Source organism: Catharus ustulatus, chromosome 5 (genome assembly GCF_009819885.2).
Source record: "Catharus ustulatus isolate bCatUst1 chromosome 5, bCatUst1.pri.v2, whole genome shotgun sequence".
NCBI classification, from domain to species: domain Eukaryota; kingdom Metazoa; phylum Chordata; class Aves; order Passeriformes; family Turdidae; genus Catharus; species Catharus ustulatus.
The window spans coordinates 70,337,252-70,363,545 of NC_046225.1; the positions used below are offsets into that span (position 1 = coordinate 70,337,252).

General features: G+C 39.1%; 1 protein-coding gene across 9 annotated transcripts in view; it reads left to right on the forward strand.

Moving 5' to 3' along the window:
- Positions 1–26,294, forward strand: part of CTBP1 (C-terminal binding protein 1) — a 233,319-nt gene that overhangs the window by 169,142 nt on the left and 37,883 nt on the right. For 6 of the 9 annotated variants that reach the window (XM_033059940.1, XM_033059941.2, XM_033059939.2 and 3 more), the window contains one exon: positions 26,022–26,176. In XM_033059940.1, coding sequence (XP_032915831.1) covers positions 26,022–26,176 — 155 coding nt within the window. Of the gene's footprint in view, positions 1–20,973; positions 21,053–22,481; positions 22,699–26,021; positions 26,177–26,294 lie in introns of those variants that run through there. The other 3 variants (XM_033059946.1, XM_033059947.2, XM_033059945.1) reach the window with 3 other exon arrangements.

A 26,294-nucleotide genomic window follows, 5' to 3' on the forward strand; every position in this document is an offset into this window, starting at 1 on the left:
AGTGTTGTCATGTGTAGTTAAGGAATAGCTGGAGTGTGCAGCTTCCGAGCACACAGTACACTCACTATGTGTGGAAAGCTCCTCATCATAAATATTGTATATGCTGTGATACTTTGTCATCCTGTGGAGTTCTGATAGCATGATAAAACAGATTACAAGTGCCCCTATGCTTGTCAGTTTAGTTACCTCTTGACTTGTCCTTCTGCATCATAAAGATAAAATAGTGTCTGCCCTTTGTTAAAAATGTGTGATCCTTCAATTTATTAATCTCTCCATTTCTGAGAGCTATTGTTTTATTTGCAGTGTAAACAGAATTGCAGCTCTTAGCCAAAAGTGTGATCCGAGAGATTAGGATTGGGCTGCATGCTGTGAAGTGTTATCATACAGATACAGTAGTTCACTTGCCAGTGTTTTGTAACATAAAGTTTGTCCCTCGTTATCAAATAACATCTCCTGCAGATCACTGACTAGGCTGGAGCATCCCTTTTGGGGAGAAAACTGACATTCTCCCAAAGTATCTTTTTTTAATGTGAATACTGTAAATACGTTAAAAAAAACAAAAAACCCCCAAAAAAACAAAACAAAAAAAACCCCACAGAAAAACTTACCAGAAAACAATTTGAACAGCAGTAAGTGTGTAGAAGGGCACAGATTTTAATGTCTTTTAAGCAAAGATGCTGAAAAACAACATGATCTTTAATTTGCTTATGTGAAACACAGTGCTTAACTTGAAACTGTGCTTTTTGCCATTTTGTTTTGTCGTACTTACCATGCATTTGTAATAACTGTATTTCTTGAAGCTTATCTGGAGCACTGTGTGTGAGAGACCTGCCTTTAAGAGTAGTAGTCAGGTTTTTGCCTCCCAAGCCAGCTGGGAACATTGATGAGGTGATACTCCAGCATGTGTCAAGCTTTCAAATCCCAGAGCAGTTGGCAGTGCAGCAGCACAGCAGCCTCCTCTGAGGCTCCCTCACCTCCTGGCCCCATAATTATTTATTTAGTGTGAGAATAGCGATGAAGTTACACTTTTAATACATGTCCTAAAATTTAAGGTGAGGATAAAAGTTGTAGTACAGAGCCCTTTAGCCTTAGTTCCTCAGCTGCACGTGCTTTCTCACTCCCAGACAGGGGAGCAACGGATTTACAGTTCAAGAAGACAAATTCCCAGCTGTAGTTTTGGGGCTCTTTCTCCCTTATTACCTCAAGAACAAAAATGATGTTTCATTTTAGTCTGTGAATTGATCAGGAAAGCATGCGTGGCGGATAAATCTAAAATTAACATTTCCTGCTGCAATGTAACCCTTTGCTCCCTCACCAGTATTCCTCTGGGAGAGCTGGAGAAGCACGGCGGCGCTTCCATTTGTGGCGGTTTAGGATCTCTGAGCTGGGATTACAGCAGGATCTTTTCCAGTGCACAGTAATGCTCAGCCCATCTCCCCAAATGATGAACGTGATCAGGAGTGTTTTGGGAATCTGACAGCATCTGAGTGTTGGCTGCCTGAAACTGGTGTGTGGGCTCTGTGCTGGGGCTTGGGGAGGGCAAAGAGAAGTGTCCCCAATTGTTCATGATGTGAGAAAGGCACAGAGAGTCCTCAGATTAGACATTTTTAGTGCTTTTGGCCTTTGATGTTCAGCTTTGGTTTGATGGTTAAAGTGGATAAAAGCTTCAGATTGTTTTTGAACATGACCAGAGACCTGTGTGGTTCCTCAAGGAAAGGGGACAGTCTCTGTGCTCCTCTAATTTGTGCCACCCAGTAGCTGTGAACTGTGGTGTGTTGAGATGGGTCTGGATTCCCCAGCCCCAGCTGCAGGTTCTGCCCTCTAAAGATGGCCCAGGGATGGATGTCCGCCTTAACTTGGGTCTTTACCCTTATGGATGTTCCAGAAGTAATTAAATAATAATTAAAAAAAATAAATTCACAAGGTAAAATTAAATGCCAGAAAAAAAATCGCTTAAAAGAACCTATCCTGAAAAGCATCTGTGCCTTAGACGAATAGGTTAATTGTTTTCTGATATGCAAAACATAAAGTGTTTGTTTGCTATAGCAGAATGAATAATTAATTTTTGAGGAAGATTATGAATTTGCTTGTTCTCTCTTCTGGAATATTTTTGTCACTTCATTTCAAACATATCATGTTTCCTATATTATTATTCTATTTACTAATTATCCAGTTTGTGTCTAATCAACATAATTGAAAATTGACATAGTTTGATTTTTTTTTTCTTTGAACTTAGTGTAGTTAATACAATAGCACATTTCATGCTGGTATTTATTTTGGATGACTATCACTCATCCTTGTGTTTTCTTCATTTTTTATATCTGTCTTTTTCAAGGGGCTTTTAGAGGAGCTCCTTGAAGCATACCTGCCAGGGTAGTCAGCCAGAAGGGATTCTATGCAGAAAGCAGAAAAAACTGGCCCTGGGGACTGGGGACAATTGTTCAGCTAATTCTGAAGTTGAGGTATTAATAGAAAGCTTTTATTTCTGCTGCTTATGAAGCCTTTGTTGTCTCAGTACTAAAGCACGAGGTGATGTGATTATGTAATTTTGCTTTACGTGAGGTGTTCTAAGGCATATTTTAACAGTTCTATTTACAGGTCAGTGGATGTCCCTTATCTGTGCCTAAACCACCCTTCAGCGAGTTGTGTCACCAGCAGCAAAGTTACATAAGTCTGCAGTGAAAGTTGTTCACGCTTTCTGCCTGTGTGCCAGAGCTCACCACGTTACCCCTCCTCTCCCTCTCCTTTTGGTCTATTTAGGGGAGCTCTGATGCCAACTCAAAAAAAATAAAAAAGAAAAAAGGAAGGAAGCAGGGAAACATTTCTTACTTAACTTGAGTCACAGTTCCAGATTCCTGTATTGTTTGGATGTGCTCTAACGGTCTTCCTGAACAGCACCAATATTTTTTTGCTTGATTCCATCTTTGGCTGGGACACGGGCACACCCTGTGATGAGAGGGGCGGGAGTTCTGTCCTGGTGGGATGTGCTGAAAGCTTTAATAGCAATGAGTTCTCTGCCGTGTGGAGCATGACAAAAGCATGACTTTTGCTGCCTTTCAAAGCAGGCGTTGCTTTGGCACCTTCTGGGCTTGGTTCACGTGTGACCTTCTGAAGTGAGAAGTGTCTGTAGCTGGGGAAACCACAGTGGGCAGCCCAGTGTTGTCACATTTACCTGAATGTGCGTGGTTTTGTGCAGAAGGGATGTTGGACAGCGGGGTCTAACCCCAGCAGATAGGGGTTTAGGAGGGCTGAGCTCTTGGAGCAGCAGAGGAGTGGTCCTGCTTTCAGCATTGCTCATGTCAGAGCCTCTGGGAGCCAGGCTCGCTGTTGTTGCTGCTGCCATGTGGCAGATTGTTCTCTCCCACCCTCCAAACATGATCAATAGGAATTAGCCCATGGCTCCCATGTGATGGCAACAGGAATGGCAAATGGGACTCTCCCAGTCTGTCCTGTCGCATTCCCATCACATCACACATTCCCTGTGTTCCTGTCCTGTGGCAGGAGCATGCCCTGTGTGCCATGGAGCCCTGTGTGCTTGGCCAGACAGAGGAATGGCCAGTGAGCCATCCTGCAGCATGCTTGGAGAGCACCCTGGCCAGACAGAGCTCAGAAAGGAGCTGGGAGAGAAGCAGCAATGCAGGGGATTTTCATTATCTGCTGCTACGCATAGATTTTTTTCGCTCTGCAAAATGTCATCATAGCCCTTGGGTGAGTCAGAAGTTGGGAGAATGAGCCAGAAAGGAGCTGTACCAGGATGTGTGCTCTCCAGTTGGATTGGGCTGATGTGCAGGAGGGTTTGTAGGAAGAGAGAGCTGCCCCAGGCAGCTCTTAGTCAGACTTACAGTCAGCAAGAGGTGCTGCTGGGGGCTGACAGATGGCAGTGACTGTGCCGTTGATGCAGATCCCTGTACCTTTAATTTATAACTGCAAAGTTTCCATCAGCTTCTGTGATATTTTTACCTGAATATGGGTTTTCAGAATTAACCTTCTATTTTAAGCCAAACAGTCCAAAATTGATGTTGCTTTTTGCATATTTGCAGCACTCTCAATCCTGCAAGGAAAATGTATGGCTTAGCAGAAACAGTAGTGTGGAACACTTCATCAAAATTCCCAGATGAGTCAAATTTCATTAGATGGTTGCAGCCAGTTTGTCTCTTGCTGAGTGCATAGCTTGAGTCTTTGCAGAGTCATGCAGGACAAAAGTGTTTAGCAGAGATAACCACAAGCCAGTCTCCAAACTCTTTAACTGATACTTAAATATTTTTTCACTTTAATGTGTTGTACCAGATATGTTAAACTGTTTATTTTCAACCGGGTAATGAGCGTTTTCACATTTGTGGTCTACCAGCCATCTCAATGTGTGTCTGGTGCTTCAGTGAACAGTATTAATGTGTATCACAGCCTTTCTCATGTCGTTGATTTTCCCATCCATATAATCAGGGTTACTGAGAAGTGATCTTCAGTAATTCAGTGTTGTGTGTGTGCGTTCCCATGTTCACTGGAGCTAGGCAGCTAATTCCATTTTAACACATTATTTTTTGACTAAGAAAGTTCATTAAGGTGCTGATCAAAGCCACTGCAGTATTTTAGGTTTTATTTTGCATCCCCACTAAATTCTCTCCTGCATACTAAAAGTCTGTGCTGGTTGTTTTTCCCAGCCTGTCCTGTGGCAGGATTACTGTCTTTCATTTCTGCATAAAGTCTTGTTCATTGTGGTTGGTTTGTGTTAGCATTCAGGATCCTTTAAGATAAAAAGTTGGCAATATCAATTTTTAGTACCTCCATAAACTAATTATTTACGCCTGAAGGACTTACTGCCTTCACCCTCAGTCAAGATTTGCAGTGAATACTACAGTTGCTTTATACCATGAATTCTGTCAAATTTTCATTCATTTTTTTCGTCTCCTACAAGACTCTCAAATCTGATTTGAATTGTGTTCAATTTGCAGAGAGTTCTCAATGTGGAATCTTCTCTAGAAGTGAAGTGGCTTCCCTCATTTGCCCTGCCGGAGATCCATGGTCAGCAGTTTAGCCACCACAGCCCTGCTCCTTTGAGCTTTAAACTCAGCAGCACCAGGCAGCGCTTTTTTATTTTTTATTTTTATGAGCAGAAGCAGTGTCTAAAATGACCATTTATCTATGTAGAGCTCGATGTATTTTAGCCACGCCAGTCTAGATAAAAAGAATGTCTTGCATTTTTTAAAAGCTTGTGGGAGGAGGCCCACAATAGAGGCTCCATTGTGCTGTTAGTACTGAGCGTACAGGAAATCACAAATTAGCTATGACGAGAGTATTACAGGGGAGTTTTAAATTTACTTAATTCCTAGAGTATTGTATGGTTTTGAAAGGTTTCACAATATATTGCCTTTTGGATCTGGTTATGTATGTTGTTTGTATTTGACAGACTTCTGTTCAAGTCTTTCTCCTGCCATGTCTTTGTTGAAAAGATCTTATGTTTTGAATCCTTGAAGATGATTTTCATTCTTACTGTAAATAGAGGTGTGCAAATAGTCTTGGCATTTGTCTCATGACCACCCTGCAGCCATCTAAAATTTAAAGCCAGCATTGTGTGTTCAGCAGTGAGAACCATCTCTTTAGAGAAAGAAATAGAAAAGGTTTTTAGTAGGAATTAGGAGATCAGCAAGCTGCAGGCATAACAGCAGATTTGGATCCTGCAGGACATGGAATTATTCAGCTTCTGATTGGTATCGATGGGAGTTGGAGTGGGCTCACAAATGGAAAGGATTCTGTCTGCATCCTCCACACTAAACCTGAGTTACTGCAGGATAACACTTCTACTAAAATTTTGTTCAAAGATTGGTTTGTTTCATTACTTGCAGTTGAGGAACAAGTTCTGCCACTCAGTTGAAAGACTCGGGATTATGGGAACTCTCCAAAATCATGAGTCTTATTTTCTTAGTCCTGTGAATAAAGAAAGTACAAAAGACTGTCTTGCATGGAGCTGGTAATTGAGAACTTGAAGTACTGTGAATATTGCAGTTTTGCATTGATTTTCATAACTTTACTACCATCTTCCCTCTGAACTGTTTAAGTATGTTAAATTCTGTTAGTGATTTTTCTGAGCTTTGTGGCTTTGTTAAAAAAAAAACACATTAAAAAAATCTGTTAACAAATACATAAATGGAAACTATTTCCTTTGACCCACAGTCAAGGGGAAAAAAACCAAAAACAAATTCCCAAGAAATTGAAAATGAAGTTTGGGGTTTTTTGCTGTCCTAGGGATACTCTCATAGAAATAATGAATATTCCAAAGTGTGGTTTGCACACTTCCAGCAGCTATTCCAGCAGCCTTAAAGATTTATTGGCAGGAGGGGATTTTTCTTTTTTCGTGCAGGAAAAAATGGTGACCAAAATCATCTTCCTCTCTCTCAGATTTTCAAAGAGAATTAATAAAAATTAGTTTTCATTTTAGAAGACTAATTCTGAAAAGAACATTAAACAGTGGTTGTTTTTATAAATAGTAAATAACCTCACCTGCTACATCTAAGATGTCTTTGATCACAGGAGTGCACAGTGAAAGAAGTAGTCCATGAATAAGCCATATAATACCTGGGAAACTGCTTGCATTTACTTAAGTATGATTTTAAATCAAGTTAGTTATGGTAGTGCAAGCTTGTTTGAACTCTTTTTAGACTAAGTAAGGTGGGACTAAGTGTACTAAGCTCATTTCGCATTTGCATTAAGATATTTAGGAATCAGGAAAACCAAATTACTTTGTACTTTGCAATGACATTGTTAGGCATGTGTGTTCTAGTTTTGAAGCACACTTGAGTATAAATACAGCTGCTTTGTGTGGGATTTGTACCTCTCTATAAAAGGAACGTCACTGAAGGACCTGTGTTAGGAATTTAATGTTCCGTATGAGAACTGAATCACCTTCCTGAAGTTTGGTTTTTTGTTTGTTTTTTGATTGGGGGGGGGGGGTTTGCTTGGTTTGTTTTCTTTGTTGTAGAAGCTCCTGGTTACTGAAAATCTTAGTTAAGAACTGAAATCAAGTGCAGGTACTGACTTTCAGGGCAAATATGGTCTAATTATTGCTGAGGGAATTGGAAGAGAGAGGGGAGCAGAGATGGCAGTGGTAGCAGATGTCCCAGGTGGCTGTGGAACGGCCCAAATGGTCATGGTGGTTCTGTCACATTTGTGAGAAGTCTCAGAAGTGACCTGGAATAACTCAATTTTTCTGTGCCCAGTCCCACCCTGCATTCTGTGTATGCAAATGATGGTGAGCTCCTGGGAAAGCACTCTGGAATTTGTTGGAAATGGCACCAAATTACAGTAGGATTTTTTTACTTAATGGTACTCTGAGTAGGTGCTTGGTTGATCTTTTTTGTGTCTTATCACATGGAAGCAGTTTGGGAGGCAGTGAGCTTTCATTTGTGAACTGGCTTAAGGTAAATGCACTTATTAAAAAGACAACCTGTGGCTTGACTGAACACAACACTGTGCAAAATATTCCACTGTGACTGAAGGGCTTGCTTTCTCCAAATTAAAAATGTAATTTCCACCATTAAAGCTCTTCCTGTTCTAACAGCAAAAATCCCCCCTGTATATTTGGATCAGGAAGTTGTATTTTGCCAATTAGCTTGGCGGGACATGCATGCAAATGAAGCAGTAGGGTACTGGTGAGTGAGGAGGCTGCAGCTCCGTGTGCTGTGCACTGGAATATGGGATGGTGTGTCAGCACCCAGCACCTTTGCTCCTGCTGGGATGCAAAGGCTCAGAGCAGAGACATGATTGTGAGCTATTTTTACTTAACAGTTGAACTTGGGAAGAGAAGAAGGAAAGGATAATTTCTTTCAGTTTGAGTTTGCACATTGTACGACTTATTAAAAACTTCAAGATGACTGTTAAGTAAAGACAGCTACTTGAAGTGCCAGATGGAAAAGAGCAAGAAAAATGCCTTCTGTTTAAAACAGAGAGGGGATTTTTGCTCATTTTGTGTTGGGGTCTTTTCAAGTCCACAGTTACTGTGGTTGGATAAATGTCCATTTAATATTCTTACTGATGACCTGGGTGAGGGCACTCTCTGCAGGTCCTCAGATGACACTGAGCTGGCTGTGTTGGCCTGCTGGGCTCTGCAGAGGCATCTGGGCACGATGGATCAGTGAGTCTGAGCTTCAAGAAGGCCAAGCACCAGGTCCTGCCCTTGGTTCACGACAACCCCCTGCAGCTCCAGGGTGGGGACAGAGTGGGTGGAAAGTGTCCAGTGGGAAAGGACTGGGGGTGTGTTGGCTGAACATGAGCTGCAATGTGCCCAGGTGGCCAAGAGGGCCAGTGGCATCCTGGGCTGTATCCCAGTAGTGTGGCCAGGGTGCTGATGGTGCCTCTGTGCTCAGCACTAGTGAGGCCACACCTTGAATTCTGTGTTTTTGTGGGCCCCTCACTACAAAAAAAGACATTGAGATGCTCAAGTGTGTCCAGGCTGAGACCTTACTTACCTTTACACCTACGTGACAAGGTTTAGACTGGATATTAGGAAAAATTTCTTTACAGAAAGGATTGTCAAGCATTGAAACAGGCTGTCCAGGGCAGTGGTAGAGGCACTGTTCTTGGAGATGCTTGAAAGACCTGTAGATGTTGGGACATGGTTTAATGATGGGCTTGGCAGTGTCAGGCTGGACTTCATGATCTTGGTGATCTTTTTCAATCTAAACAATTCTGTGATTCTTCTGTGTTGCAGGTTCTTTTATGGGTCCCATGCAGATATGTAGATGCCTAGCAAAATGCATTCCTGTCTCATTAACTGTATGACAATGCAGGCTTTAAATGACATCTTGGGCACACATTGCCAGCTCAGAATCATGGCACTGGGCAGCATTCCTGAAATTGGGATGGCACTTTTTTGCACTTCTGCTCTCATTGTCCAGCGAGTGCTCTTATGGACGCTGCAAACATTTCTGCTATTCTAGAAATGTGCTTGCTTTCAGCAGAGCTGCTGTGGTTTGAGAAATACAGTACTGGCTGTTTGGTTTGGCTGTGAGACCCCTTGATTCCTTTTTTTGCACTGCAGTCCATCATCTCATTATGACCATTTTATATGGATTTAGTTCAAGGCCTATGTTGGTTTATACATAACTCGGAATAATTGTAAAATGTGAAAAATGTCGAGTATTTTTCAGTTGACTAAAATTTTAAAAGGGCGTTTTTTCCTGCCAGCATCTGGAAGTTAGCCAGGTAAAAGCTAACATTCCCACAATACCTTTTCTGTGGGATAATGGGCAAGTTCAGGGCAGCATTCTTTCTTTCAGTTATATAAACAGACAGTGCTCGCCAAGGCTAAGAAGTGTTGCCGAACATGAAATTGTTGCTGTTTGCCCTTCTAGTTGTTGCTCTGTTGAAAATGATTTATTTTTTTCTTTATTTCATTATTGTTCTTCCCTTTATATTTAAATGACATGGAGTCTTCTGCTCTGTTGCCTTTTAAGATCTTGCCCAAGGCAGTACTCTGTGAAGAATCCATGTGCTCTGTGGATGATTTCATCCATGGTAGTGAAAAGATGTCATCAGTGTAAAACTGACTTTCAGAAGGCTCCAAAAACTAGAAAGGTGTTTGTAGAACAGAAGAGATTCTTTGACAATAGATAAAAAGAGGTGAAGGTGTGAGAAGCTGAACTGACCTTTCATCTTACTCAGCTTTGCCACTCCTGCTCCTTCCAAAAGATAGCAGGAATTAATTGCCAGGGAAGCATGACCAGGAGTGCAGGTGCTGTCAGCCACAGCACAGGCAGCTTTCAGTTGCTGGTGTTTTGTAACTTCTGTAATATTACACATTGATAGGGTTTTATTAAAATGCATTTTTCCCTGTTGCAATTCCTGTATTTGTACTTTAGGAGTTTTTGAAGAGTTGGCATTCCACAAAGGTTATTGACTTTATATATGGAGTTTGAGCTGTCTGGAGTAGTCAGTGTGTCTTGAACCTGTTTGTAGATTTTATTTTATATTTTTTTCTTTTTTTTTTCTTTTGGGATAGGAATTTAGTCTATAAGCCTAAAAGCAATAGTTTATACATGAAGAAAGATGCAGAAATCCTGGCCTTTCCACACAGCTGAATTGCCATTTTTCAGTTTCTACAAGAACTGCAGAAATGCAGTCAGTTGGCTTAGAGAAAGGTTGGAGAAATGTAGTGAGACTTAAAAAAAATTAGGGATGTTGAATGCTTATTTTATAGTTTCCTGAGTTGTAATTTAAGTGTGGTTTTTATTTACAAAAAGAAAAAAGCATCTTGGTGACTTAAAAACTTTTCAGCTTAGATCTTTTCAACTTGAATACTTAGACTTTTTACCCTTAAAGGGCAAAGCTTTTCCTAGAAAAATCAATGCCTGTTTAAAAGGGCAGCAAGCAACTGTCACATCTAAAAATTCAGTTCTTAGTAAATTCTGAATAGACAGAGGAAGAAAGTCTGAAACCTTAATCTTTCATGCTATCTGGATAAGCTGGAACATGGCTGTATAATTATTTTCTTTCATCCACTGATGTCATTGAAGTCTCTACGCAGACAGAGGCTCATAAATGAAACTAAAGATCATTTTCTGTGAACTTTGCATTTTTTCATGCAGTGTTTAGGCCTATTGTCATGTAACCTCTGTGTTCACATAAATATCAAGTCAGTTGGGTGGGTACAAGCATTTGTAATTTTCTGTTCTCTTCTCGTGCAGAAAGCGACGAAAGAGTAAAATTCGAATGAACTGAAATGCATTAGTGGTGGTGTTTCCAGCTTCCAGTTCTGTAACCATAATTTTGTATCTGTTTTAAACCTCTAATCAATTTTAATATGTTTTTAAGAGCTAACTAGGAAGAAAAAGGAAGAAAAGCACTGTTGCTTGATAAAACAAAGACTTACTAAGAAACGGAAATTTAGTGTCCTGTCTTCAGTTCGTATTCATTTAGAACGCAGGGTTTATGGACCTTTTAGTTGGGGTTATTTATTTCTTGAGATTTAAAGAACATACACTCAAACTGCTGGCTTTATTGCATGTTAATGTCAAGCATCTTGGAACTAGTTATATTTAGATCAGTAGCATTTTTGTCAATTCAGTATTTCTAAGTCTTCTTGCTTAAGTCTGATTTGTCCATACAGAAATTGATATGTGGACTGTATATCTCATGATTTTATTTATGAACTTGATTTATGAACTTGTTTGCTTAATACTGTTAATGGTAGCATAGTTTTATCAGCTGTGAATTGAATTTTGCACATACACGTAGAAAAGTGTAATTACATCAGATAAATACGTGCACATGACCACGTGAACAGCTCGTGTGCAGATACTTACCTGCTCATTCCTAATGTGCCTGATTTTGCAATGAACACTCAAGTAGCAACTGCCTCATTCTGCAACCAACTCTGCTGACTGATTGCTGGACCCCAGAACAACTCTGTGAGTAAGATGCAAAGCAAGGCCTTAAGGACAAAAAATTAAAATCCTGATGAAAGATGTGCACTGAAAAGTAACATGGTGCTTTCATGTCCACCAACTGTAAAAGCTCCATAAGAATTGTACAAATGTTCCCTCCTTCTTAGTGGAAGTGTTCTGGATCCTGTTTTTCTTGACTAGAGACTGACAGCTTTTCTAAATACTGTAATGATGAAGTGCCATTAGCTGCACACCATTCACATCTTAAATTGCGATTTAATTGTTGTGTTCTTTGCTATTCTTGTGAAATAGTTGGTTATGGTCAGGATCTTGATTTTCAGCACTTCTACTTGCTCTTTATTTTCTTGTTTTGTAGGTTATTCATTTTTTGTTGAATTATATGTCTTTCTGTGATCAGTTGGCATGGTAACAGGGCTCCTTTATAGGCCAGTTGCTTTTAGCATTAATTTGCAGGTACTTGTTTTTGAATGTGAAAATGGAAACTATTTATGTTCTTCATCATTCCCCATCATTAATACGTGCATGCTTTCTGATGCAATGTAAATTACTTTGCCTTCTATCTTACAGGGAAAAATGTATTTTTAAAGGAAGAAAAAAATTACTGCATAATGTGCACTGTATTAGAAAGACAGTACTTAATACAAGCTTTTTTTAAAATGCATATAACTTGGCAGAACCGGTGAAAAAAGACAAACACCAAAACTTAGTTTAGGCTCAGAAAGTACCCAACACTTCTTAGTAATGCAAAATGACACCACCCAGTTTTTGTTTCATTGATGTATTTTTTGACATTGCTCTTTATTTTTTTTTATTACTGGTCTTGTTTTCTTTTAGGAGTTTGCTGTGTTTCACTGGGAAAAAAGTTTGAGATTTACTTTGATCAGTAAGGGAATAATTTCATTAATATTTTGTGATTTTAGTGGAGTTTGAAGCTCTGAAATACCTTGGCACTGGCAAATGTTGTGTTCTGAGCTTCTTTTATAGTTACTGGAGCAGTGTTCATGGTGCTGTGTGGTGTCCTGCAGGGACTGCTGCTTGGAGAATAACAGGTAGTGCTGTCACATCTTCACAGAGAGTAGTTAGGCTATTAGTAGTTGCTGATATTTATAGAGATTTGGTACTCTAGCTGAATAAATACTGTTTTAACTATTGATGACTATCTAATTTAAGATCTGCTATAAGCAGTTGCAGAATTTCTGTTTCCAGTGTAGTTGCTTTCAAGTTCTTTAGGATGAGATGTAATCTAATTCATAACAGCTCCAGACCTTTGTCTAAAGAGATTTGTACAGATTGGATATGCAGAATAAAAATAAGATTTGAGTTCATGTGCTTTGGCTCATTGTCCATCCTGTTCCAGGCTTCAGACACTTTGTTTCACTAACCATTTGTTAGGAAGTGTGCAAAACAAATAAATTCAATTGGTACTGCTCATAACTCTATTTTACATGTTTAATAAACAGTCAGTTCTTCTGACCTGTTTGGGTGTAGTACTTAGTTAAAGTACACACAGTTAAAATTCAAAGCCATAAGTCTGTGAAGCATTTAACAAATTTCAGTGAAAGCACTACAGACCTGCAGGTTAGAAATATTTTGTTCATGCCACTAGGATTATGTTATGAATGTCATAGCATTACTCAGCGACCATATTGCTCATTCTCTCTGGACAGTTTAAAAAAAATAACCATAAAACAAAACAAACCAATCCCTCTAGGTGCAACCCCCAGATTTTTGCATTTCATATTTTCTTTAAATAACTTTGGTGGAAAAGAAAGTTTTTGCCAAACTCTTCTACCAAAACTGTTCTTTCTTGTAGTTACTTGCCAGTGGTTTTCTTGGAGGTTGAGAGAGTTTAGTACAGCAGATGAGGGCTTTTTACAGCAGTTTACAGACCAGATTTTCACTAATCATAATGCAGCTGTGAAAAGAAGTTCGGCCTTGATGCTTCCTGTGTGACAGTATCTCATCATGCAGAATAAAACCATTTCTTCCTCTCTTCAACCCCCCACCCCCATTCTCTCAAAATGTCTGTTGAAAAAGAAAATGGTCCCACACCAGTCTTGATGTACTACAGAATGACTGGTGGCAGAATGCACTAAACTGATTTTTTTCCCTCCCCATCCTTGCCTGCATTGCCTGATTCCCTGGACATTCCTGGCCCAAGAGGGGCTGTAGAGAACCACACTGAGGATAAAACTCCCACTATTAATTCACTTAATTCCAATACTGAATTCTAATGCTTCTGATGTAGATTGAACTCTTCTTTCATATTCTTTCTGAAACTAAACTGTGAGTAACCAGCACAGCCTCTTCTTACATATTGTTCATTCTTTAACCAGGCATTGAGTGTGTCTGGTGTCCCTTCGCAAGTTCATTCATCCAGAGGTGGGTAAACTACTCACTGAAAGCAGAGGCTTCCTGTATGGTGGAAAGCTCTCCCATGTTCTGCTGTGGGTCCTTGTCAGACCTCCCAGAGAATTAAGCTGCTAGTATTTTTGACATAAAAGTTTAATTATCTTTATGTGAAGTATTTAACATAAGCTTTAAGGGATGTATAGCTCTGATTAAATGGTGAATTTTATCTCAGCCTGAGGGTCACATTTCACAATGTATTGTGGTGGTGTAGCCTTTATAAGGAAGTAAGGCTAATTCATTATTAAAAAAAAAAAAAAGAGCACAGGTGGAGTTTCTTCTTAAAACATTTGCTTCTTTGATCAGCACCTGTTTAATCACTGGCTGAATGTACCTTATTTTAATCTGGTTTACAGTGCAGATGAAATAAATTACTCTCATCTGGGCTACTCATGGATGTACAATTTTCATCACAAAGAGTTATTTTTCAGATTTTATTTGTTATTCTCAGCACTTGTTTTTCATCTTTCTTTTGTTACTGGGGTGACAGTCCTGACCCAGAGGGACAGAACGAATGAAAAGATTGATGAAAATGTTTTAAAAGCTCGAGTTTCCTCTGAAATAATTGTTGTGCTGTCAAAATATCTAATAAGCAAAAGGAGGCTGTAACCAAAGTCAGGAAGCAGAAGTAATAACTTCTGTTTTTTTACTTTTGCAGTGATATACCTGCATGAATTTGCTTTATATCCAGAAAATAGGGAAAAAATGTGTTTTGAAGACCTATTACTCTGTCTCGATCCCAAGTTCAAGGATTCAAGCTTCATATTCTTTTGTGATGTTCTGGAAAATAGTCGTAATGGTTTCTTGGTTTCTGGGAGTTGTCTGATAGCTGTTGTATTGCACTGGGGAAGCTCTCAGCTGTCATTTTCTCCCAATTTTTCAGAAATCACAGGCACTAGGAAGCAGTTAAACTCGTTTTCCATCATCTTTCTCTATGCCATGTCCACTTTCTGAACAACAGAACAAGTTTCGAGTTTACTTTGCATGAACTCAGTGATGGTTTGATTATCTTTGAATGATAAAATTCCAAGTAATGTGTTTCCTGTTGGCTTGCAGAAATAGAGTGCTCCTGCAGCCTTTGCAGCACACTGCTGTTTATCCTGCTACTGACATCCCTCCTGTTTCTGGTTTCAAAAACGTAGAAAAATCACACACTAAGGTTTCTTATTTTGATTTTTTTTCACTACATCCAATCCGATGGAAACCAGACCAATGTAACTGCTTCTCTGATTGTTGTCAGTCTATATTTTGTTTCAGAAGGGGTCCATTTTTTTGTAATTGTCTGTTTTTCACAAAATGTGTCACTGCAGAAGTCTGAGGCTGTCACTGTAAGAGGGGGAGATGACATTTGTGTGACGCACAGATGTGCCGTGGGCAGATTTTGTAAATGTCTCTGCCTGCACATTGGCGGACACACGAGCTGGAGCAAGTTTGTTTTTATGCTAAACCACACTAGGCTAGAATCAAACTATGAACTGTCATGTTAACTGTATTTACAGAGAAATGTAATAGTAAATTCATCTTCCAAAATACAAGCACTTGATCACACCAGAAATACGCAGTCAGAGAAGATGGCAAGAAATCCATGTTGAGAATGATGAGTATCCTTTTGCCTTAAGATTCTCTAACTCTTAATAATGGGTTCAATAGTTTCTTTTATAATACTTCTCCTGTTACTGATGGTTTTTAGCACTGATAAATGTTTCATGCAATTTACAGAGACAGAATATGATTTGTGCCCTGAAAAATTTATAATTATCTGCAAAGTGTTTTAGTGCATGTGAATGGACCCTTTTCAAGTTGAAAATAGTTAAACTGCAGAGACTAAAAGAAACAATAAAGCCCAGTAAAAAAATGCAAATATAGGTCATTTTTAAACACTTCTGGCTTTTCACCACCAGAAAGATCTTAAAACATTCAAAAACCTTCCCTAAACCCCTTCAGCATGTGGTATGTGTGGGAAGAAATATTTTGCTTCTCTCATCAAGTCATGGAAATAACTCCCAATTTGAACTGTTTTTCTGTGCAGCTTTAACTGTGATGTTGAGACCAGAGCCTTTGTAATTGAAACTCAAGTTTCTACTTAAAGAAAAGCTCAGTAGAACAGCTCTTTTACATCATGTGCTTTGGTTATATTATGATTAAATGCAACATGATAACATAAACCCGACTTTTGCCTTAAACTGCCTGTTTTATTTGGCACTTTGACTGTTGTTACTGGCTGGTTCTCAGTGAGCTTGTAATTTTTTATACATCCTACTTGCTTACCTTCAAAATTAGTATCTTTTCAGAAAAAGCTATTTATTTAAGCTTGATTATTTAAGCTTCAGAGGACCCTGGATGGGAGGTGCAGGATTTTGATTTCACTATACTCCAAATTCTCTCAGTTTTACAACAACACTGTTCTTTCCTTTGTAATCATATCAGCCATTTTCTTAATATTGACAGAGAACAGCAGAGGTCAGGGGCTGTGGGAGGAACCAGAAGGGGAGAGAAAAGCTTTAAGGAACCCTTTGTAAAGGTTCAGTGTTTGGTAGAGTTGCTTTGGTTTTCCTCATTTGCCAGAATCCATGCTACTGTGTTGAATTGACCTGTTTTAATTATGCTCATCTTAGTCTGGACTGTGTATGTGTGTATCTGTGTATTTGTTTTTTTAAGTTTTTAGCTGTCTGTCTTAAAGTTTCCAGCTTTCCTCCCTTCTTCCCATCCCTAAACAAGTCACAGTGTTTTTTGTTGTTGTTTCATTGTAAGGATTGCTGACACACAGCATCGTGATGTTCAGCTGAGAGGATAGTGCATCCCATTTGATGCTTTCCCAAAATAAAAACAAGTTGAGGAGTTACAAAGAAATTGGAGAGGTCAGTATTCAATGTGTAAAATATTTCCATACTGTTATTTTTAGTGTCATCTGAGTGTGTTCTACTGACCTCAAGATAAAAAAAAAATACTGTGAAAATAATTTGATTATCCAAGGCCCCACACTTGCTTATCTTCAGACTTTTTGATAAGGGAAATAAGGAGTGTCCCAGGTAGTAGTTTAACGTTCTTGGGGCAAAGTACAGGTGTGCTGTTGGAGAAATTGCTTTCAATGTTTGGGATCAGAATAAAGGAAGCCTTTGATGTTGACTCCACTTGGATTATTTGGTTTCATTCTTAGAGACAGCATCCTGTACAACATCTAAAATATGAGAAAAGCACGGAGAGCATAGCCATTAGCACAGGCTACATTCAGAGATTTTATGTTGTAATAAATTCTTGGCAGTGTCTTTAAAACATAATGTGAAATTAACACTCTGAAAGCAGTTGTAATGACAAAGCTAAAAAGTGGTGTTTTCTCCCAAAGCATGTTTCCAACTTAGGCAGTGGTTTAAAGCAAAACAAACAGAAAACCTCAAACCTGCTGGAATACAATAACTTGCTCTAAGAGTAGCATTTTTGGGTGAGAGGAAAAAAATTTGTTTTCTTCTTTTTTCCTTCATAGTTCAAATACATATGTCATGAGCCCATGAAGACTCATTCCTTGAGGGAATTGCATTTTAAATTGACATTATATAGCTGATGAACTTTTACCAAACTCACAGCCATGATGCTAGTTCTGATAACTTGATTTAAAATGGAAAGGCAATGGTTGCATGCTTCTTGTGGAATCCATGGATAAAGGAGTGAGGAGGAGAAGGCCCACTGATGCACTTCATGTGCAGCAGAACCCTCTTTGCCAACCTGTTCTAGTCTGGTGTTATCTATCCTCAGTATTGCCCTAAAAATCTCCAGTACCACTTTGTCCATGGAAAGTGTTTTAAAAAGTCTTGGCATGATCTGTATTGTTACTGGAATGGCTCAGGGAGTTAATCATTCTGCTCCTAGTGCAATTGTTGAAACAGATTGTTTTTCCAGTTTCTGCCAGCAGGAATTTTCTGCCTTTTTTTTTTAAAGTCACACCCACCCACCAATAAAGTTTATGGTCTGAAATATAAGCTCAGTTGTATTTTAAACCAGGGTTTGGGAGCTTGTTAGGGTGGGTTACCTTCCCCAAATGCCATAATCAACCAGCTCCATGGTCACTCTCCTGGGGGAAGAGGAAAGTGGAGATATGTTCTGATACATACCCAACATATGGTGCATTGTGGGAACATCTGTAATGCAGGCTTGATTCATGCCTTCAGCCCTGTATTTTGGAGAAGCTGCCCCATCAGTAACTGTATTTGATGTCCATAGTTGTGGGCAGATGTGGTTGCAGAGAGTCATAATTCTCAGGTTCATTGGCTCTTAATTTGTAGGTCCTGTCCCCAAGTTCACTGCAGTGATTCCTGTAAGTGACCAAGTCGTTTTTTGTGGCTTTTGCCACAGCATGTGTGGGTAGGGGCATTCCACTGTCACCATAAAACCTGTGGGATAACTGACAGGAGTTGGCAGCCTTAGCCAGAATTTCTCAGAAGCTGAGATTGACGTGAGTGATCTCAACTAGGACGGCTCCACTGCTGCCAATTTATTTATCCTCCCTCTTCTTCACTTATTACTTAATGAAGCTACAAATATTTGAAACAGGCACTGTGCACATCCTTGGATGTACAACATCCAGTCCTTTATAATGTTTTGCCTTTTTCTGGAGTTTGCTTTCATGTATCTGTTACTTGAAAACAACCCTGCTGCAATGCTGGTTTTTATGTGTGTTTATTGCAGACACTTTTCTGGGTTTGGTACTTGATGCAGTTGTTACTGAATATTGTCGTTTGTTTTGCTTTTTAAATGGTAATAAAAAATTAAAACATTTTACCATAGTGCATAGTGCTGTTGCTGCTTGTTTATTTTACATTAAATAGGTGTGATTCATACTGTTTTCAGTCTTATTTTGAAAAGTATTAGTTAAGATTAGGCATATCTTTACAGCATGCTCCAAATATGTAATTTGAGTAATTTTTTGACAGATGTGAAGTACTTCTAGTCTTCACACTGATGTTTGAAGTACATGTGTAGTAATATAAAATGTTGCCAGATTATTTTGTTTCTCCTTAATGGAAAATTATTTCTGATCAAAGGCTTTCAAGATGTGCCTTGTGTGATGTTTGTTTTTTTTTTTGGTACCCTGACAGGCACTTAGGATTTTGTGTGCACACTGACAGATGTTAGACAAATAAGAGCAAAATTACCAGATTTAAAAAAAAAAAGACTAGTTAGGGATCATTATTAAAAAACACAGTTAAATCCCATGTCCTCGTGGTTGTCAGAATAATATCCTAAGAATGGCAAGTTTATTGCTGTGCAAGTATGGAAGAGTAATGAGGAATCGTGATTCAGGCTGCAGTAACAGCAGGGAAATGCAGAATTTTCCAAACAGAAGTCATTGGCTTATTTTGTTTTGATTGTACCAAAAGGGGAAAATCAAGCAAGAGAATTGTCTCAAATAGTTGGTGCTGAGGCCATTGTGTTGTCTGCTGTAGTGATTGCTTGGGTGCCCAGGCTCGTTTCTCACAGGCACTGAAATAATGATGTGATGCGCAGAAATCTTGCACACATGGAGGGCTGTGGACAGAGTGGTAATTGCCCAGTGCTGGTGTTGGGAGGGCTGTGGACAGGGTGGTAATTACCCAGTGCTGGTGTTGGGTTTGTATTTTGTGTCAGGGAAGGAGCCCTGAGTGTCCTGCAGAGCTCTTGGGCGTTTCAGCCTCCACAATTACCAGGAGGATATGGCCGGGTGTGACTGCTCTGCACATCACTGGGTCAACACAGCACAGGAAACCACTTGTATTTTTCTTGGTCTCTTGCAAATTAAAAAGAAAAGAAGGAAGATGACTTGTTCTTACTGAGTTCAGGTAAATAAAAAGTGTAGATAGCAGCGGTATTCATGCACTGAGGGCTTCCAGTAAAGTCTCAACGTGCTCAGCATTAACCTCGGAGCTCTGGGGACTTCCACAGGGACTCCACGTGTGCTTTAAGTGCAGCTTATGCTCAGTTTGCTTTTGCATGTGTACTGTGAAGTCTGTCTTGTTACTTTGAAAATCTAAATTTTAATAAGCCTTGCAGCAGGTTCCCAAAATCTTAGGAAATATAGTTAGAAGCATTAAATGAGATGAGGACAAGAGGAAATTAAATTTTATCTGCTACATAATTCAGTCTTCTGGGGGTTGCTGTCACTTTTTTTGTCCCTTGTTTGTGTTCTTTATTTAAAAGTATTCTCCCCTGTGCCTCTCTCCAATCCTGCATCCCAAATCATAGGAAATTGTATCCTGCTCATCTTGAAGGCAGCAGCAAAAAGTGTTGGCTCAGATTCTGGTGGAATCATGAGATTTTTGTGTTGCATATTCAGCATCTAAATATGCTGAATGTCAAAATACTGGAAGATGATAAGTGCTCTTTTTTTTTCCTTGCATCCATTTTAGTGATCCTTGTACCTGAGTTGTATTTTAAACTTCTAATTGACCCTTTTAGTATTTTGGTCTACCTTAAATCTTAATATCTTGAACCTGAGTTCACAGTGCACAAAACAACAAGTCTGCCAAAATAATCCAAAATGTAAAAATGCATGATAGGTCAGGAACCTTAAAATGCTTTTTTTAAGTATGGGCTTTCTAGGAATTTTTATAGTGCACATTGGCAAATCTAATTCATGACAGCTTCTGTGTTCATGTTATGAGAAGGGTATTTTTTTTTTGTTTTGACATCTCATTCTTTCCTTGAATTAATATTAGCATTTATTTTTGAAAATAATGCAAATTTTTGTGAGGGTTTATGGTAAATAAGTGACAGGTCTCACTGAATTTACCTAGGTAAGAATATAAAATAAAGGTAAATGCCAAAGGGGTTAGTCTCATGTTGCATGTGCAAGACTATAAATTAGTTGAATGTCCAACCTGTCATTTTCAGGTTTTGTGTTTGTAAATATTGATGAGATTTTTTCAGTAGTTTGCATTTTGTTAAAAAAAGTAAATCATTTTGATGCTTTACAGTATATAAAGAAAGTTTTTTTCCCCCCACAAATTCTCTGGAAAGGACATTGTCAAGGGATTTTTCTTCCTTGTTTAATCTTTGCACTTGTAAGAATCCCCAGTGACAGGAAAACCCTCTTGCCAGGCTACACTTCTCCATTTCATGTGCCTGTTGGTTTGTGATTATAGGGTTACTGATAAGTGTTGTGCTTTTTGGCATTGATGTATTTTTCAGAAAAAAGAATTGAAGCATTTGTTTTGAAAAAAGAAAAACACATTTAAAGAATTACATGGACTTTGCTAACAGATTTAAGGAAATGAAAGGTAGGTCAAGTTCTGGGCCTACCAACCTGACAATGTCCTTTACTTTTAGCATGTATGCCTTATATGAGACACTCCTCAGCCTAATGATGTTACATTAATCAGCAGTAGAAAAGTGTGAAAAATTACATTGTTCATCATTAATCTTGATAGCTTTGCATTTTAGTGCATTTTCTAATGTCAGTAAACTGTGGCAGCCTGCTTTGAGATCTCTGATATTTGGGTGAAGTGATTGCTTCAATTACTGCCAGTTTGTACCATAAAAAAAGTTTAAAATAAATTTTAACAACCTGGATTATGTCAAGGAGAACTTTCTTACCCTGCAGTCCTGAGTATCCCTGATGACATTGGCTTCTTCCCCCTTTGGAGTACAGCACAAACAATGCAACTTTGTTGAAGGAGCTGGAGATGCAGATTGGATTTGGGAGGGGGAAGACAATACCCTGCTTAGGTAGCTTCTTCCCAGCTTAGAAAAGCACATTTTGTGCTCAGGTTGGTCAGATGACTTGTAAGTCTCCATGCTGTCAAAAGTGTGGAGGTAAAATAATTCATGGCTGTTCCACTTCTGTTTTGGTTGCAAAGTTTGATGATGAGCTCTTTAATCCCCTTATTTTGGGACCCACACTTAGTTGTGCACAGGCTCCTCTCAGGTTCTGCAGCTGAAAACTGGTTTTTCAATTCCCAAGTTTATTTCCATAAGAGCTGCACTAGAATAAGGTTTTGATAGGTTTTTTTTTTTCCAGGAGAGCTAGTCCAGACTGCAGCTGTGCAAAGGCACTGTGCTGTGAGCCACATGGTGAATAGCTGCTGCCTAAGGACAGCTGCTCTGTCTGTCTCTGCACCTTATACCTGGTATTAATTTAGAAAAATTCCAGCAGCCAATGGCACAGTAGCTGTTGCTGGGATAAGAGCTTCCCCACCAGATTATTTCCACATGGGGGCAGGGCAGAAACCCCAGCTAACAGCTGGATTAGAACTGTTGGGAAAGTGTTAGGTTTTTTCTTTAATACATTTAGATAACCTTAAGGGCCTGACTTACACCCAGCAACCATGAAGTTCAGAGTTAAGGCTTCTCACTCCATCTCTGGTACCCACTGCAGCACTTGGCCCTCCAGCACAGGGATTTTGGAGATCACACACTATCCCTGGATCCCTGCTCACCCAGGCAAAGCCATGAGTGGTGCTGACCATTCCAGGTAGGTGTATTTACAATACACCTGCTGTCCTGAGCAAGGTACTGTGTGTGTCTTAACACTCCACTGGCTTCCCTGGAATGTTAATGGCAGCACAGCAGGTGTGGTGGAAAGCCAGCAGCCATAGGGGGAAGGGTACAGATGCAGTGAGAAGCTTTAACTTTGAGTTTGCTGCCTTCTGTGAGCACGAGTCAGACCCTTAACGTTGTTTTAATGTATTGTTTGTGTTTAATTTTTAGTAAAAATTTGAACACCATCCAGGCTACAGAGGTTGCAGTGGATAAGAAGTATAAAAGCTTTGGTTCAAGATTACAGGAGGCTGCGAGAAAAATTAAAGACATGGAAATGAGGATGGAATGACAGGCTGCTATTTTGCCTCAGAATACTGAAGATTGTAAAGCATTGGGAAATCGAATACATGACCCTGGAAATCAAGCTCAGATTAAGAAATGTCAGGTTGGTAGGGGTTCCTGAAAATCTTGAGTTAGGATAAACTGAGATTGTTTTCCCATAACAAAAGTTACAGGATGTGGGGGTGGATGGTATGATTTTTATTTGGGTAATGTGAAATGCTATACCATAATACTTAAATAAGCTAGCTAAGTGAAATTATTTTTAAAAATCAGTTTTACATTTGTTGTGTTGAATGTCACTTCTGGCCACTTTACAGTTACTTCTCTCTTGCACAGAGTTGGCATCACTCACTGTAAATGCAGGCATGGAAAATACTGCTCTTAAATATACTTGGCTTTCTGCTGCCTCTCCAAGGGTCTCCTGCAAAGCCACAGGCACAGTGCAGTGTGACATTTCCAGATAAAAACTGGGCAGAACGTTTCTAAGTGGTGGAAGAGGAAGCTTTTTGTTCAAAAGGTTCTAAATCATAGTGGAACCATGTCTTTGTGACTGCCACTGTGATGAAGTTCCTGTAAGTTAACCTAAGAGGGGAGTTACTGCCTGCCATTCAGTGGCAGGATATTTAGGCAGAAAGATTGTGCAACAGGAAGTCTGTGCTGAAGTTCAGAAAGGATTTTGGCAAGCAAAGGGTTTGTAGGTTTTTCATGGTCAAGGTCACTGGATGTATTTGAATTCTGGGGATTCTTAACAAAGCCTTGTGGTCTCTTCAGGGAGGGTTTGACTTCTGTTCCTGTGCTTTGGGGCTTGGTCTGGCATTCCCCTTAGCACCAATGTTACTTGAGTAACTTGGTTGAAATCTCACATATGCTGACATCAGGGGAAAACCAGACCACACCTTTATGTATTTTAGAGAAATCATTATCTGAAAGGGCTCTGTTTAGTGCTGTAAAATTTCATGATTTTTTGAGATAGCTCTAGTCAGAAAAGTGTTTCTTGGAAGTGAGAGCTTCTAATCTCATCTGCTTTTTTCAGTTTGGACTATGTGCTCTGCTGTTGACAAAGGTGCTTTTGTTGCTCTTAGAGAATCACCTGTGCTATAGTTTTCCTCATTCATCTGCAACAAATTCAGTGTCAAAGTTCTCAGGGTTTTTGGTTTTGTTTTTGGTGGGATTTTTTATTTTTTATTTTAGCTAGCATTCAGACTTGTTATTGAAGTTCTGGCTTTGCTGTACTGGCAAGACCATGACCATAATGTTTCAGTTGTTGAGTGAGCACAGTTATTCTAAGCAGTATGAAGAGGTCTTGCAATGTCATTTTTGCATTTTTTTCTAGGCATAATTGCATTTTATTAATACTGATATATATACTGTTTAAAAAAAAAATGAACAAGTCTATAGCATACTTTATCCTAGGATGTTTTAAAGTAAATTTAATGTGGAGTTTTAGAATAAAATACCCACTAAAGGATATAATTGTTTCATTAATAACTTAAGTATTTTGATGTGTATATTCTAGTGGTTGTGTCCTGTACCACATTACTTGTATGTAGTTTATTTACTAAAAAGTCTGTATGAGGGTTATATGGCCATTTGTGATTCAAACAAGTATCCATACTAAGCTATCAAGAAGCACAGTTTTCAGAAATTGCATATTTATGTCTGTGACTTAGTTTTTTTGACAGAATATTACTGAAATCATGTGTACCAGAAGCATTTCTAAGCTTGTCTATCACAGTAGAGGTTAGGAGTGGGTGTTTTTGCAGCAGAGTGTAATTTCCATGGAAAACTTTGCTGGTGGGTGTTTTTTCCCATCTGAAAAACGGTGAGAGTACTGCAGAGTCAGTCAGTCCATTGGTCTCATCAGATGTGGGGAGATGCTGGAAGTAGAACAGAAAAGAACCAAATGTAGTGACTGTTGTTCTCTTATCTTCAGGTGTAAAAACTGTTTGAAACTGTAAAGAGTTCAAATGCCAGATTGCAGTGATGCTGGGCTATCCTGAATTGGTTAGGAGTGGACATGGAATTTTTAGGTTCAGGCTAGGACACTGAGAGAGGGACTCTGAGGGCAGCAGTCTCTGGAGCTGTCCTTCAGCCCCAGACCTGAGGCTGGTCCATGGGGAAGTTTTATGCTGTTTTAGTTGAGTTGTGTAAATCTCTCTTCCCAGCAGCTGGTACCTTGTACAGCTGGGCTTGTACTGATTTTCCATCCATTTGAAATGAATCAGTCTTTCAGGACTTGCTTTCTGACACGAGCTAGGACTTAACTTCTACAAGCATTCCCTGCATCTTAACAGGGGCACCTCAGTCATTTGCATTGGTGTTGGACTAACTTGGATTATCAAGCAAATAAACAATGTTTTAAAAATCACACTGCAACAAAAGTATGTGTTGAAATTTGTATACAAAAAATATCTAGCTTGATTTACTTTGCAGTGCTTAAAGCTTCTTATTTTAAAAGAGGAAAAAAGATCATGTACTTCACTCTTCATTTTACTTTCCATTATCTCCTCAGGAAGTCCTTTTTCCCACCCATGCTTAACTACTTTTTGTAAATGTAATGGTTTAATATTATTCCCTTGAGTACTTCTGTGTATTTATAGCATCTGTATTGTTGAAGAGATTCTTTCTAAATATCTTCCAGATTACTTTTTCCTCTGCAAAGAGGATGTAAATTAAGTCTTCAATTTGGACTGATTTTCCTTCTCCCAGATATTTGATGTGAATTTCTTTGCACTCAACGGTGTTTGGAGTGTGACGTTGATTTGGGGAGGGACTTCTTTTTTCATGTTTAGTAAGAGTTTTCAGTGGTGGATTAAGTGTGATGTGTTTGACTAAGCTATATAGAACTGTTTGGTAAAACTTTTTAAGTCTAAGCAGACCTACATAGATCAGCAAATTGCCTGTAAACTGGATCCTCAGTAAATGGAAAATTTTGCTGTTGTAGGCTTTTTTAAGTTAAATTTTAGTCTCAGCAGAATCATCATTATATATGTAAATTGAATACTCAAATCCTCACTGAGTTGCTTATGATATTCCATAAGCTCCACTCTTCTTGCAAGCCTGGGCAAGATATTTCTCACTCTTTCTAGAGCTCCCAAAGGTGTGGAATCCAATCAAAACCTAAAGGTTGAATAAGGTTGCTCAGACACTTCTTATTAATGCAGTAAGGATGTATCTTTAAAAAACAAGTATACTATTCCCTCAGTGATTTTATCCATCTTTCAAAGTTCAGCCTTCTGAACCTCCATGGAATTTCTTTGTAAGGTTTTCTGTGTTTGGTTGACAGCCGAGTGTAAACTTGTTCCTATTTTATTAGCTTCAGTCCTCAAATCTTTTTCTGCCATCAGAGTAAACAAGACTAGCTATAACCTATTTTTAATCACATTTGCATGGCCTGAATAACAAGTCTTCTGTGTTCCTTTGCAGGCATTCGACCTCCGATCATGAATGGGCCCATGCACCCGCGCCCTTTGGTAGCGTTGCTGGATGGCAGGGACTGTACAGTAGAAATGCCTATTCTGAAGGATGTAGCCACAGTGGCATTTTGTGATGCTCAGTCTACACAAGAAATTCATGAAAAGGTAATGTTGAAGAGGGGCAATTGATGTGTTTTAGGAAATGGAAATATTTTAATGATTTGTAACTGTTGTTATTACAGTGTCTGTGGTTAGCTGTGTTTAGCGTGTCCTTGGCTGGATG